Source organism: Musca domestica, unplaced genomic scaffold (genome assembly GCF_030504385.1).
Source record: "Musca domestica strain aabys unplaced genomic scaffold, Musca_domestica.polishedcontigs.V.1.1 6, whole genome shotgun sequence".
In the NCBI taxonomy this organism is placed as follows: Eukaryota; Metazoa; Arthropoda; class Insecta; order Diptera; family Muscidae; genus Musca; species Musca domestica.
In genome coordinates, this window is record NW_026712363.1 from 16,417,820 (window position 1) to 16,432,731 (window position 14,912).

Genomic DNA, 14,912 nt, shown 5'->3' on the forward strand with positions numbered 1-14,912 from the left:
CTCCAAAAAAACCTGTCCTGAATCCCATTAACTACTACAACTACCGGAATGCACTCCGTCCGTCATAACACGACAAACCCATACTGTTGCTCTCAGTAATTAAATGCAATGAAGAACTTTGAGAATTGAATTCATTGTTGCTGTTGTTATTTTTTTTTATTAGTGCTATCATTTTCTGTTGTTGCAATAGAATACGGAAGGAACTATACTGAAATAAAAAAATCCTCAACGTAAACTTGTAACGTCATTTCAAAACCACCAAAAAATGGGCAGAACCTCTCCCATTTTTGTTGTTCGTTTTTATACCCGTCAATGAAATTGCCCTTCTTTGCACGACTAACAGATAAAAGAATAATTAACGGTTAATTGAATTTGTTGAGAATCATGCTTTCGAAAATTGAATGAACACCTGAGAAATAAATCTAGTTTTAGGCTGTCGTTGTAACCTCGTTGAAGGAAGGGGTGGGAGAGGAGAGGAGGTGAAGCAGATAGAGCCATAACAGAAATGGGACAAGCCCATTTTATGTTCATGTTTATGTCACTGTTTTGTGGAGTAGCTAAACAAAACAACCCCTCATTTGTTGTTGTTCGGTGTTTACTGTTGTTGCTATTGTTGTCTTTTTGGCTAGGAAGCCAAAAATGCATTTACAAAATACAAAGAACACACAAATGGTTGACTGAAAAACAACCTGAACTTAGGGTTCAACAAATCAGACCTAAATAGTAATCACATCAAGACTGAAATAATGTCATGCATTTTTTAGATTTGAGGTTGTTGTAGCAGAGGAAAGAGGTAATTCAAAAACGGGGAAATAAAGGGTTTTCAGAATAATTTGAGCAATGAAGACTTATGGTAGGACTACAAAGTCAAGAAATCCTAACGAAGACCCATGGCAAATATTGTAGGTATTATCGGCCTTCTATATACAGATCATCTACATAAATATCGCTAAAAGGGCTTTGAGGTAAAGTAGATTGTAGAAGGTTTCTATGTAAATAATGCCTGTTTATAAAATCTATGGAAGATTTTTTCGTCAGATATACCCTCACAGTTTTCATTTATTAAAATATATTTTGACTTGCTCTATGATTATTTATCGAGATCGGTTCAGATTTGGATATAGCTCCCATATATAACTTCGTCCGATTTACCATTTATTGTGCATCAAACGTCTAATATTTGTCCAAATGGAATGGAATTTGGCACATACGACCGAATTTAGTCTAGAAGGTAGTATGCCAAATTTGGTGAAGATCGGTTCAGATATAGTTATAGATGAATTCTCCCATAAAAACTTTTAATTATTAAGTGGAGCTCAACTAAATTAGCAAAGTGGTGTAGGGTATCATAAAATCGGCCCCGCCCGACTTTAGAACTTTCTTTACTGGTTATTGACAATATATGTGAAGAAGGCTCTGCCTTCTTTTTCGAGAGGTATTTTCGAGCAGTATCTGATGCCCTGTATTAAATATTATTGTTGTGGAGTGCATATTACGCATGTGAAGGACTTGAATATCAAATCGTATGTAACATATATGTATATGGGAGCTACATCTATATCTGAACCGATTTCCACCAAATTTGAGGTACTTGTTTCTACGATGAATTCAGTCAGAATTGCCAAAATTCAGACCACTTGGGCTGATATTAGCTATTTTGTGGGTTTTAGCTATATTTGACGGAGGTGTTTTTGATCTGGTACCAAATATCCTTCTTGATGTACTCCACAAGAAGGATATTTGGTATTACGAATGTGAGGAACTTAAACGCCATATCGTATGAAACGTATATATAAGAGCTATAGCTATATCTGAAGCGATTTCCAAGTATTTGTTTCTAGACGAAATTCGGTCGCATGTGCCGAAATACATTCTATTTGGAAGAATATTACACATATGGCGCATAATAAAATTTAAACCGGAAGGGTTCGTCCTTGGACCAAACAAAGAATTTGTGGAAAATTTCGTCACAATTGGACAATAAATGCGACCTGTACTTTGCTTACAAAAATACATGAATATTCGGACGGACGGACATGTGCAAATCGCTTCAGAATGTGATCCATTCTGCATGTTACAGACAAATGCACAACGACATTATACCCTGTATCACAGTGTGACGCAGGATATAAATATACCTCTAGATGGTGTATGTAAGAATACCTTTAGAGGTCTTATACGGAAAGATGGCCTCTCTAAGAAAGATGGCTTCTCTAAGAAAGATGACCTCCCATCTGTAACGAAGGTGTTTAAAATGTCTTCTGTGTGAAATAGACCTATTCTATACAAAGAAGATCACAACAAGACATTCGAAATAAGGAACATTTCATGAAGTTGTTCTAAGAGAGAAATAAATATTCAGGAGGTCTTTTATCCCACCAGAGCTATTTCTCAAAGGTCTGGAAACGAAAACTCCAATTACCAAATACTGAGTTTTTAAATCATAGCTACTTATAAATCAACCTACTATCCCATTATTTTACAAGAGTATGTCACACGAAATAGGTAGTTACTCCTTGGCCCCAAATAAGTCGTGAAATAACTAGAAACGAGTAAAAACAATGTTAAGCTCGTTTGGGCCAAACTTTGTATGGCCTTCACCTTATAAAAAGTTGACTTATGGCTATATCTACTTATTTGGTTAGAAATTGGGGCTGAAACATTTAAGTACCAAAAAACCTATTATAGGAATGTGCCAAAAAATAACCAATATTGAATATTTTTTTTTTCAAGGATTTTTTTTCAATGAACCGAAAGAGCCGTGACCTTCAAAATTCCAACACCTGTGGCAAATTTTAATGCTCTGTCTTTACAGCCGGAAGAAAGGAAGGACAGACGGGCAAGCCTAAATAGATATCGAATTTGGAACTTCAAATATGAAATTTGTTACAATTCCGATAAATAATGTCGCTAAAATCATGAAAATGCCGAATATAGCGGGTAAAAACTCATGGGGGGCTATACGAAGACCTGGTCCTGCATATGCAATTTTCTGTCATAGGCTGTGGTACCCATTAGGAACTACAAAAAAAAAATTAAAAAACTCTGGAGGATATTGTCGCTAAATAGTCGAAATACCGAATATAAGGAGGTACCGGGGCTATACGAAGACGTATGGGTACTTTCATAAGATGTAGTACCCACTTAGGAACTTCAAATTGCAGATTTTAAACATTTCCGAAGAAAGTGTGACACAAATCATCAAAATACCGAAGGTATAGTTATATGGGGACCATATCAAAACATAGACCTACATTGAAAGTTCTATGCAAAGATTTTCCTTGCATAATGGGAACTGCCAAAAAATCTGAAATCTGTCGGTACAGTTATATGGGGCTATAACAAAACGTGGATCTATTTAGCCAATTTTCAGTACCAAAAGTCTTGCAGAAAAAAACATCCATCTGAGTAAAATTGTATGATCTAGTTCATTTCGTTCGGAAGCTAGAGTGATTTCCTCAGACGGACGGACATCGTTAAATCGACATAGATTTTTATGCTGATCAAGAATAAATGTACTTTGTGGGGTATAAGATATATATTTCGGGGTGTTATAGAATGGTGGAGGGTATAAAAATAAGTTATATTACTTTATATGAATTTTAGAAATGACCAATTATTTTCAACTCACCAGTAATTCAAAAAGTGTTTTGTATACATTACCATGTAATGGGTTATTCACTGTTCATTTAGATTCCAAAGTTTTGTTTACAAGTCTTGTATTTTACGACAATTCTTTATGGATCAGCTTGGCTGTCGAAGCCCCATATAAATTATGTTTACCCTTTTAATACCACCCTCAACGATTGTAGACCTCAAACATGTGACCCTCTAAGCATGCTACAAATGTTTGTGGATTTTTGTTGTTCTTGGGGCTTTTTGTTTTTACTTGCCATCCCGCCGTCTGACAAAGTTGTGGCGGTTTCGATTTTCTGTGTTTTGTTTTTTTTTTTTCATTTTGTAGTTTGGTCATTACGTTACACATGCCCCCCGCATTACAATATATGTTCATTATTTACTCTATTACGAATACCGGGGTACCGGGGTAGAAATATTCCAGCCCAAGCAAAACAACAAACATTAATGTAATGTTATTTAGTTCTGGCATTGCAATTCGTTCAGTCACTCATTCATTCATTTATGCCGTTCCATGGCATAACATGACCATACCATGGTATCAGCGCAAGCACGAGCGCCAAACTTTGGGGGTGGGGTAGAGGGGTGCTGCATGCATTTAAATACCCATTCCATGGAATACCGCATCATGTTACCGTCGTAGGGTGGGACGGGGAGCTTTATAGCCTGTGTTGACGCTTTATTGGCGTTTTACGTTTCGTTTAACATTCCATTTGTACGTGCCATTTCGTCTGTCGGTTTGGTGTGTAAGCCAACCGTCGTTGTTGTTGTTGTTATTTTATTTGTTACTTTTGCATGTCATGAAAATATTAACATAGTTTTTGGGTCGGTCTCTCTCTCCCTCTCTCTTTGTTTCTTCCGTGGGTCTTCTTCCCTGTCCCATAAATAATTGAAAATAAATAGTTTCTTTGGCAAGGCAAAAAATGTGCTCATATTCAGGCCCAAACTTTTTCCAAAGTTCCTTGAATTATGCTTATCCTTGAGACCCTGAACTGTAAATTAAAAAATCGAAAGTGTAAAACTTTGTTCTTTTTATGTAAACAAATATTAATCAATAAAGAAAGCCTTGCATTGAAAAAAAATATGGGAATTTTTAAAGAGAGAGTAGTGCAAACAGCGTGGTACGTTTATTTGAGTATTTCAATTGCCATGGTAGAAGTTTGCATAATGCAATCAAAGGCCGGAATTCTCAATAGGTTTATGCCTTAAATTTTAAAATTTTTATTCTTTCAAAGATCGAAATTAAATATTTAAAATAAATAATTGTTATTTCCTTGAAATATTGGATGTCTTAATGTCTTCTAAGCAGAGCTCCGATTTGCTCAATTTTACTCTCTTTTACATATTAACATATGCGCGAACGGAGTGCTCGAAGAGTACAAGTTTGTTATAAAGTCTTCTCTCCACTTTTTTGTTTCATATCGGAGCTTTCAAGAGTTACACATATTTGAAAGTCAAAATGCTCAAGTTAGAGTAAGAGTTTACTCTAAGATTGTAAAAGAGTGGAAAAAATATTGAAATTTAATATTTTGTGTGTGTTTAGTAGCTAGCAGGAAGTGGTGATACTGTAGTCTGGTTGGGTGCTCGTGTACAAAGGCCGCGAGGGAAGATCAGCAAAAATATTGTATATACTCTCATCGTACAGGTTGGCGAAATTAATTTCATGCTGTCTGGTTTGCAGCTGTAGATTGATAAAAAGCACATACTCAAATAAAACAGAGGAATGACTAAATGAGTACTCGGAAAGATAGAATTTGCTCGATTTCGATTGAATTGTACTGTCACTCGAAAAAGAGCTAAAAACATACTCTCTCCTACTCGAGTGACACAGATAAATATAGTAGGCTTCATTTTTTTCACTCGCAGATGTACTCTACTCGAACTAGTGGTGAATCATGGGTAAACTAGTTATCCATACGTGGACTGGTGAATCAAAGGTGGACTGGCGATTCATAGGTGAACTTGGGAACCGAAGGTGAACTTGGGAGCCGAAGGTGAACTTAGAAACCAAAGGAGCCATATGTGAACCATATGTAAGCTGGTGAGCCATAGGTGAACTGTAAGCCATAGGTGAACTAGTGAACCATAGGTGAGCTCGAGAGCTAAAAGTGAACCATAGGTGAACTGGTGAACCATAGGTGAACTCGAGAGCCAAAGGTGAACTAGTGAACCATAGGTGAACTCGAGAGCTAAAAGTGAACCATAGGTGAACTGGTGAATCATAGGTGAACTCGAGAGCCAAAGGTGAACTAGTGAACCATAGGTGAAATGGTGAGCCATAGGTGAACTTGTGAGCAATAGGTGAACTAGTGAGCCATAGGTGAACTTGTGAGCCATAGGTGAACTAGTGAACCATAGGTGAACTAGTGAACCATAGGTGAACTAGCGAGCCATAGGTGAACTAGTGAGCCATTGGTGAACTAGTGAGCCATAGTTGAACTAGTGAGCCATTGGTGAACTAGTAAGCCATAGGTGAAATAGTGAGTCATAGGTGAACTAGTGAGCCATAGGTAAACTAGTGAGCCATTGGTGAACTATTGAGCCATTGGTGAACTAGTGAGCCATTGGTGAACTAGTGAGCCATTGGTGAACTAGTGAGCCATTGGTGAACTAGTAAGCCATGGGTGATCTAGTGAGCCATGGGTGATCTAGTGAGCCATAGGTAAGCTAGTCAGGCATGGGTGAACTAGTGGGCCATAGGTGAAATGGTGAGCCATAGGTTAACTTGTGGCCATAAGCGACCTAATGAGCTATAGCTTAACTATTGAACCAAAGGTGAACTAGTGAGCCATTGGTGAACTAGTAAGTCATACGAGAACTGGTGAGCCATTGGTACCAGTTCACCAATGGCTCACCAGTTCTCGTGTGACTAACTAGTTCACCAATGGCTCACTGGTTCCATACATGAACTGCTGAGCCATAGTTCATTAAGTGAGCCATAGTTGAATTAGTGAGCTATTGGTGAACTAGTGAGCCATATATGAACTAGTGAGCCATAAGTGAACTGGAACTGAACACCATTTGGTAAATTTGGAAAAATTTCAGTTCTTTTTTCTGAACTAAATCGGAATCTAGTTCATACTTGACGATCTAGTTCAATCATTCGAATCAGAATCGTGCGCCGAGTCTGAATGAAATATTTACAAACTATAAAGAAAAAAATTTAAAAGTTAAAGGAAAACCAGTAAGGAAAATTCAAAAGTCTGACGGACCCTTCTATATGATACCCTACACCACTATGTATATTTAGTAGAGCTCCCGTAACAAAAGAATTTATTTGAAGTAGATCATAACACATATCAACGATTGGCTTTAGAGCAGATATAATTTGATTTCAGAGGGAATTTATATATGTGAGGCATATCCAATTCTTATTCGATTTTCACTAAATTTGACGGAGACGTTTTAATCTTTTATACCAAATAACATTGCTATGGAGTGCATGATATCACTTCGAGAAGGATTATATTGAAAAATATATTTCGAAGCCGAGTTTCATAAAATGGAAAGCTACGTCCCGAAATTTACTCCATTTGGACTGATATTAGCCATTATTTGCACAATAATCCTGGAATCGGATTAAGGATATATGTGGGAGCCATATCTTAATCTTAGCTGATCTCTATAAAGTTTGGCAAAGGTATTTCCGGTATTTCTATAAGAAATCTGGTACCAAATATCATATGTTGAATGCATATTACGAATGTGAGTGACTTAAACTCCAAATCGGATGAAACATATCGGAACAGATTTTCACCGATATTTGATATACTTGCTCCTAAACTTAATTTGGTCGGATGTGCCGAAATTCAAGTTATTTGGACCGATATTAGTCATTTGGTGCACAATTAACCCGAAATCGGTGGAAGATATATATATGGGAGCTATATTCAAATCTGATCCGATTATCGCCAATTTCAATAGGGTTCGTCTTTGGGCCAAACAAATATTGTCTGGAAAATTTCATCTCAATCGGATAATAAATGCGACCTGGTAGGACTGATCCTCAAAAGTTACTACAGATCGACCTCGCTTCTTTCTCTATGTTACAAAGAAATGCACAAAGACATAATACCACTATGTGGTGTAGGATTGATATCTGGAGATGTTGGTGGCCATTGTGCGCTGGAAATAAAGCAAGGAACCCCATTTTGTAACTATTCTTAGGTGACGCGTGCTGCGTGCGATGGTGCTGAGTCCCGTTAGAATGTCTAAGGTCTGCAGCCAAACTGTTTGCGTGCCCAAGGCTTTAATAGTGGAGCGATAATATTCGACATTTATTCCGATGCCAAGGTCGATTAATCTCTTTAGCTTTTTTGAGTCTATTTTCTTTCTGTTGCGGTGTAAGTTCTTGCACTTTTTGGAATTTCAATTGCTTTACCCCGAGCTCATTTTTCAATATTTGCTGAATGGAATATTGCAATATGTTCAGCTCACGAGCCATTTTTTCGGCCACTGCGAAGCGGGTTTCGATCAAGTCGCTTCTTTACTTTTCGAACCGTTTCTACTGATGTTGCTGTTTCATTTATTCACATTTAAATGCTGGAGTGCTCTAACGATAGCCACTTGTGGTTTTCCAGCCAAATATAAAGAAATACTATCACGCTTGAATTCCATCACGAATAACTTTTTTTCTGGAAAATTCTCACTAAAAATTAGCAAAATATTACTTTAAATTTAATTCTATGCTCTAAAGTTTTAGAAAATCCACGCCAGTAGTTGGTACGAATAAGATTTCCATATCTTTATTAAAATTAGTTTTAATTTTAAATTTTAATTTAATTATTAAAATCCGTCTCTTTTCTTAGTTTCCCGTCAATTCGTAGTTTCTTGTCTTTTGTTGAGCACATATTCCAATTTTTTGTATTGCTGTCCTGACATTTTGCACTACACTCTAGTAGAATTTCCAATATTGTTTTTATTTTCAAATATCTGTAAAGACAAATGAAAACTCATTTTTGCCATTTCCTATTTATACGCAGGAAAGAATATCGATCGCATCAAAATCTCGAGAGTATGTCTTCTTCAGAATATAACATGATGATGACCTCAAGGGGTGATGTTGTGGTGGCTACATAGAAAAAAACGCTAACGCTTGTATAAACGAACCTTGTACAAAAAAGAGCTTTGTGTGGTAACAATAAAGCACACACACACACACTGTGAATAACGCTTTTTATAAAAAAGAAAAAAAAAAACAACAACATTTTTGCATCTTCGAATTTGTAACTAACAAATTTCAAAACCAAGTAACAATAACTCAACTCCATTTTGTACCATAAAACGCAAGACGCAATGATTTGGATAAGTTGCTGCTTTAGCTGTCTCTACTATTCTTCTTCTTCTTCATCATTTTTGTTAACTTCATTTTGTATAAAACAAAAACAACAACAACTACATTAACCACAACAATTGAGAAATCCAACAATCAACGATCTATGCCATTGATGGTTTGGATTGAAACCCGAATCAATATTGCAAATAACAATAACAAAGATCGTTACGAACTTGCGCTTGACTAACCCAAAAATCGAAAATAACCACTCCGCTCGTGGACCACACAGTGACGCCAATAACGCCAAGAGCCTAAGAAACCCGACCAACCCCTGTCTGCTGAACGGGGTCTTCGAAGGCAACCAACTGAAGCGACAGCAACATAACAATTGCAACGCAACATGCATACAAATAAATTTCTAAACAACAAAACTAAAACGTCATTCAATTCATCTGCATTATCATCTCCATCATCACCGCCACCACTGGCCACATCATCATCGCCCTTAACCTCATTATCGCCATCATCATCATCATTATCACCTTCATCATCGACATCATTTGATGTTGACCATCACCACCATCATCCGTATCAACGCAACAGCCATTATTCGCAGCATTCATATCATACCAATCCACATCAAACAACAAATTTCAATACTCCCCACAACCACAACAACAACTCCAATTCATCGTTTGCCTCCTCGATTGATTTAGAACCATACCTGGAAGCCATGGAGGCACGTTCCATTCAACGTCACCCGGAAACTGATGTCTGGGAAGAATTGCAGCGCAAAGAATCGGACATACTGCTGGCCGCTGAACTGGGCAAGGCATTGCTCGAGAAGAATGAGGAATTGGTGAAACAGCATGAGAAACTAATTGAAGAGAATTCCATTAAAATAGAGGTAAGTGCGAAATGCGATTTTCTTTAATATGCCTTTTTTTACTTTTAATAGTCATTTAATAATAATAGGGTTATTCACGTTCTACGCTGAAACAAAACAAATAAAAAACCAGTAAAGAAAGACTTAAAGTCGGACGGGCCGACTTTATGATACCCTACACCACTTTGCTAATTTAGTAGAGCTCCACATAACTATTAAATTTTTTTATGGAAGAGCTCAATCATACGCGCTACGATTATAATTATAATTTAAAGTTCAAAGGACTAAATATGCCGAAGCATTTCTATCTTTTAAATTCGGACTTGTATTGCCCATTTGGTGCACAATTAATTTGAAATCGGATAAAAATATATATGGGAGCTATATCCAAATCTGAACCGATCTCGATAAATGTTGGCAAAGATATTTCTGAGCTGTATTTCATTTATTTCCCTGAATATCGTTGTTACGGAGTGCATATTACGCCTGTGGGTAACAAATACAAAAAATCGGATGAACAATATATATGGGAGCTATAGCTATATCTGAACCTATTTGGCACACCAGCTTCTAGACTCAATTCGGTCCTAAGTGCCAAATTCCATCCCATTTGGAAAAATATTAGACGTTTGGTGCACAATATAAGGTAAATCGGACGAAGTTATATATGGGAGATATATCCAAATCTGAACCGATCTCGATAAAATTTGGCACATGTATTTCTGGGCTGTATTTGATATATTTCCCCAAACATTGTTGTAACAGAGTGCATATTACGGCTGCGAAGGACAAAAATAACAAATCGGATGAACAATATATATGGGAGCTATAGCTATATCTGAACCGATTTCGATCATATTTGGCATACTTATTTTCAGGCCTAACCTGGTTGTATGTGCAAAATTTCATACTTTTCGGGCTGATTTTACACGTTTGGTGCACAATAAAAGGCAAATCGGACGAAGATATATATGGGAGCTATATCTAAATTTTGACCGATTACCTCCAATTTCAAAAGGTTCGTCCTTGGGCCAAACAAATGATTTGTGCAAAATTTCATCTGGATAGGGCAATAATTGCGAACTGTACTTTGTTTACAAAAATACATGGACAGACGGACGGACGGACGGACATGCATAAATCGACTCAGAATGTGATTCTATGCAGATCATCGAAAGGAACTATGGGTCTATCTCGTTTCCTTTTGCCTGTTACAAACAAATGCACAAAGACATAATACCCTGACCACCTTGTGGTGTAGGGTATAAACATTAAGTTCGGCCGGACCAAACTTTTAATACCCTCCACCTTAGGGTAAAGGAAACATTAGAAGAAATGTGGCAAAAACCATTAAAATGTCAAATATCGGGAGGTACTGTTATATGGGGGCTATACCAAATCGTGGACCTACACATGCAATGTTTCGCCAAAGGAGCTAGAACCCATTATGACCTACAAATACCAATTTTCAGACAAATCCGTGAAAAAATCTGGCATAAATCATCAAAAAACCGAATATCGGGAGGTACCGTTATATGGGGACCATACCAGAACGTGGACCGATATATCTCATTTTCAATACCAACCATCCTAGACACAATACAAATTGCTCTGCTAAATTTTGGCGCTCTACGTCAAATAATGTGGGCTGTATCGTGATTTCAACAGACAGGCAGACAGACTGACGGACAGACAGACAGACGGACATCGTTAAATCGACTTAGAATTTTATGCTGATTATGAATATATATACTCTATGGGGTCTACGACGAATATTTAAGGATGTTACAAACGGAATGACAAAGTTAATATACCCTCCTTACCAAGGTGGAGGGTATAAAAAACCGAAAATAACAGTATTGTTCTTTTCTTAAAATTCCATTCCAAATAAAAATTATCAAATATACTACGATTTTGAAGTTTTTCGAATAATTTCTTGGTTTTAGTATTTTTCTAATGTCCGTGAACCATTAGATATTCAACTGAACTATTGACAAATACCAGACCAGAGGTGAACTAGTGAACCATTGTTAACCTAGATATTCAATGTGGAGGCTAATATTAACCGTTGATAAACCGGAAAAGAGCTGGTCAACAAGTAAAAAAGCACTAAACTCGGCCGGGCCGAACTTCTAATACCCGCCACCATTCGAACGAAACTTGAAAATCTTTAAAAAAATCTCTTTGAAAAATACAGTTGAAACATTATATGGGGGGCTACACGAAGACCTGCATATGCAATTTTTTGTCATCGGCTGTAATACCCGTTAGGATCTTCAAATATGAAATTTAAAACAATTCCGTTGAATAATGTCGCTAAAATCATCAAAACACCGAATATCGGGAGGTACCGCTATATGGAGACTATACGAAGACGTGGACCAGCATAGACAATTTTCTGTCATAGGTTGATATATCCGTTATGATCTTACAATACGAAATTTGAAACAACACCGATCCATAATGTCGCTAAAATCATTAAAATACCGAATATTGGGAGGTGCCGTTATATGGCGGCTATGCGAAAACGTGGACCGTGGCCTACTGGCAACATATACACGTGTGCAAAATTGTAGCCTTCTATCGCAATTCGTTCGTAAGGTAGCGTGACGACAGCACATATGGATATCGCTAAACTGACTTAGAATTTTACGCTGATCAAGAATATACAGGGTGAAATAAAAAAAAACTGCAACAAGGGCAAACCCCATAATTTTTACATTTTTTTTTAAATTTTATTGAATAAAAGCAAAAAATGTCGGAAATAGCATCAAAATTTAGAATAAGTTTACATTTGTTCGAATTGGTCACCTTTGGCACGAATTATGGCCTTCAAACGGCCAATGAAACCGTCACACGTTGCCCGAATGTTGCTTTTGGCCCATTCCCGGCGAAGCGCATGCTTGAGGTGATCGACAGCTGACCTCTTTGGCAAGTAAACACGATAATTTTGTTTGTTTACAAACTGCTGGACAACGAATGTTTTCTCATCGGAAAAAAACCAAATTCGGCAGTTATCCACTTTCGGCCAAGCGAAACAACTCTTTAGATCTTTTGAGTCTATATTATTTCCGCTGCGGTGTAAGTTCTTGCACTTTTTGGAATTTCAATGGCTTTACCCCGAGCTCATTTTTCAATATTTGCCGAATGGAATATTGCGATATGTTCAGCTTAGGAGAAATTTTTCGGTCACTGCGACGCTGGCTTCGATCAAGTGGCTTCTTTACTTTTCGAACCATTTCTGCTGATGTTGCTATTTTCTTCCGTCCACTTCCTCGCCGTCGGGCTACGCCAGCAGTATCACGATAACGAGCGATGGTACGAGACACAAAAAATTTATTTACATTTAAATGCTGGAGTGCTCTAACGATGACCACTTGTGGTTTTCCAGCCAAATATAAAGAAATCACACTATCACGCTTGAATTCCTTCACGAATAACTTTTTGTTTCTGGAAATCTCTCACCAAAATGCTTTTGTACGCTGTTAAACAATATAATGAGCTATCACTGTCGGACGAGTAGCTTAGACAGCAGTCTGAAGTTGGTTGCAGTTTTTTCATTTCACTCTGTACAGATGAATACCTAATTCCGTAGTCATTTCAATACAGGTAGGGGTCTCTGAGGTCTTTCATGCTAAGCTAAAGACTGTGTTCGCTGCATAGTGCAAGACCTATAAGATCTTTTCTATATAGATGACGACTTTTGCGGCTTTTCTACTACACAGAAATACCTCTGTTGTCTTTCCTTCACAGATGTATCCCCATGAGGTCTAGTTAATATAGATTAAGAACTTTCAGGCTTTCAGATATAGATTTCGGGGGACTTCTCTATACATGATAAAGTGAACATCCCATTTTTAAGAAGAAGAAGCTCCCCCTTTGAAATAAAAAAAACGTATTATGATGCCACCTCTTTGAAAGCAGATTCATTGTGGAAAGACTTCTAAGGCGAAAAATTCATTTCTATTTTCCACAATCTTAACAGTTTTTTCGCCGTGCAGTTATTTTTTTCCAATAAAATTATGACCAACTGATTACTACAATTGCCACAACTGCATTATACTCAAGATTGCATATTTTTTCTTTCGAGTTTTTTATACACATTCTTTGCTTGTTGTAAGATAATTTTAATATTTCGTGGCCAGTGAAAGGTTTTTCAACTTTCCATTTGGGGTTTTTCTGCATGTTCTTTTAGCTATTATTTAGTTAGTTACTTCCTCATTTCTTAAAGATCAATTCATCTTTACGAAAAGAAACCAAAGTTTAAGCATTCGTGGCCAGATTAAAAACACTTGGGGAAGTCGCAACAACTGGGGGTTTAAATTAAAAAATATTAAAAAATTATGTTCGTTTTATTACTTAATCAGAAAATTTCCTACTCTAAATGACCTAACTAACTTTTTAAGCTTTGTAGTATTATGTTTGATCTAATTTGCTCAATATTTTTTCATAGATTACAAATAAAGCCTTACAAGGAAAGGTAATTATTTATTATGTCCCCAAGAACCCCACAAATTGACATAGTGACATATATCGTATTAAAATACCACGGCAGAAGCGAATATTAAAAATTTAATTAGACCCTCGAAATTAAACCATTTAGCTCTGACATTTCCCGACAAATCCTCTCATAAAAGTTGAGGAGGAAAAACTTTTTTATAATAATTTCCACAAATAAAACTTAACTGAACAAAATTGCCCATTAGTCATGCAATTGCGCCTTAAATTCTACGATGGAAAAATTTTGAATTTTCCTTTGGCTGTCACATGGAAAATTCCCTCACATGCCGGAGGGTGTACACCCACCACAATTTTACCTCCACCCCACCTCATCTAATGCAGCCGGTTTGGCTGCACTTAAGTTTTTAGGTACTTTGTTGTACAAATAAATAAATCATATATAATTTTTGTTGTTATTCTTGTTGTTGCTGCATTTACGTCTGCACAACGGCAATTATTGATTTTTCCGTCAGTGCCAGTTGACATTTAGTTTGTTTGGTTAGTTGGTGGATTTATCATCGTCGAGGTAGATTATTACGATAAAAAAAATTGTTTTATTACCTGCCACCTGACCACACCAGTGATGGCACGTTTTCCAAAGAGGATGAGTCAGAA

General features: G+C 36.9%; 1 protein-coding gene across 4 annotated transcripts in view; it reads left to right on the forward strand.

Moving 5' to 3' along the window:
- Nucleotides 1-14,912, forward strand: part of LOC101888866 (bicaudal D-related protein homolog) — a 186,179-nt gene that overhangs the window by 12,393 nt on the left and 158,874 nt on the right. For 2 of the 4 annotated variants that reach the window (XM_059129295.1, XM_059129296.1), the window contains exon 2: nt 8,619-9,818. In XM_059129295.1, coding sequence (XP_058985278.1) covers nt 9,312-9,818 — 507 coding nt within the window. In that variant the 5' untranslated portion in view covers nt 8,619-9,311. The remainder of the gene's footprint in view (nt 1-8,618; nt 9,819-14,912) is intronic. The other 2 variants (XM_059129299.1, XM_059129298.1) reach the window with 2 other exon arrangements.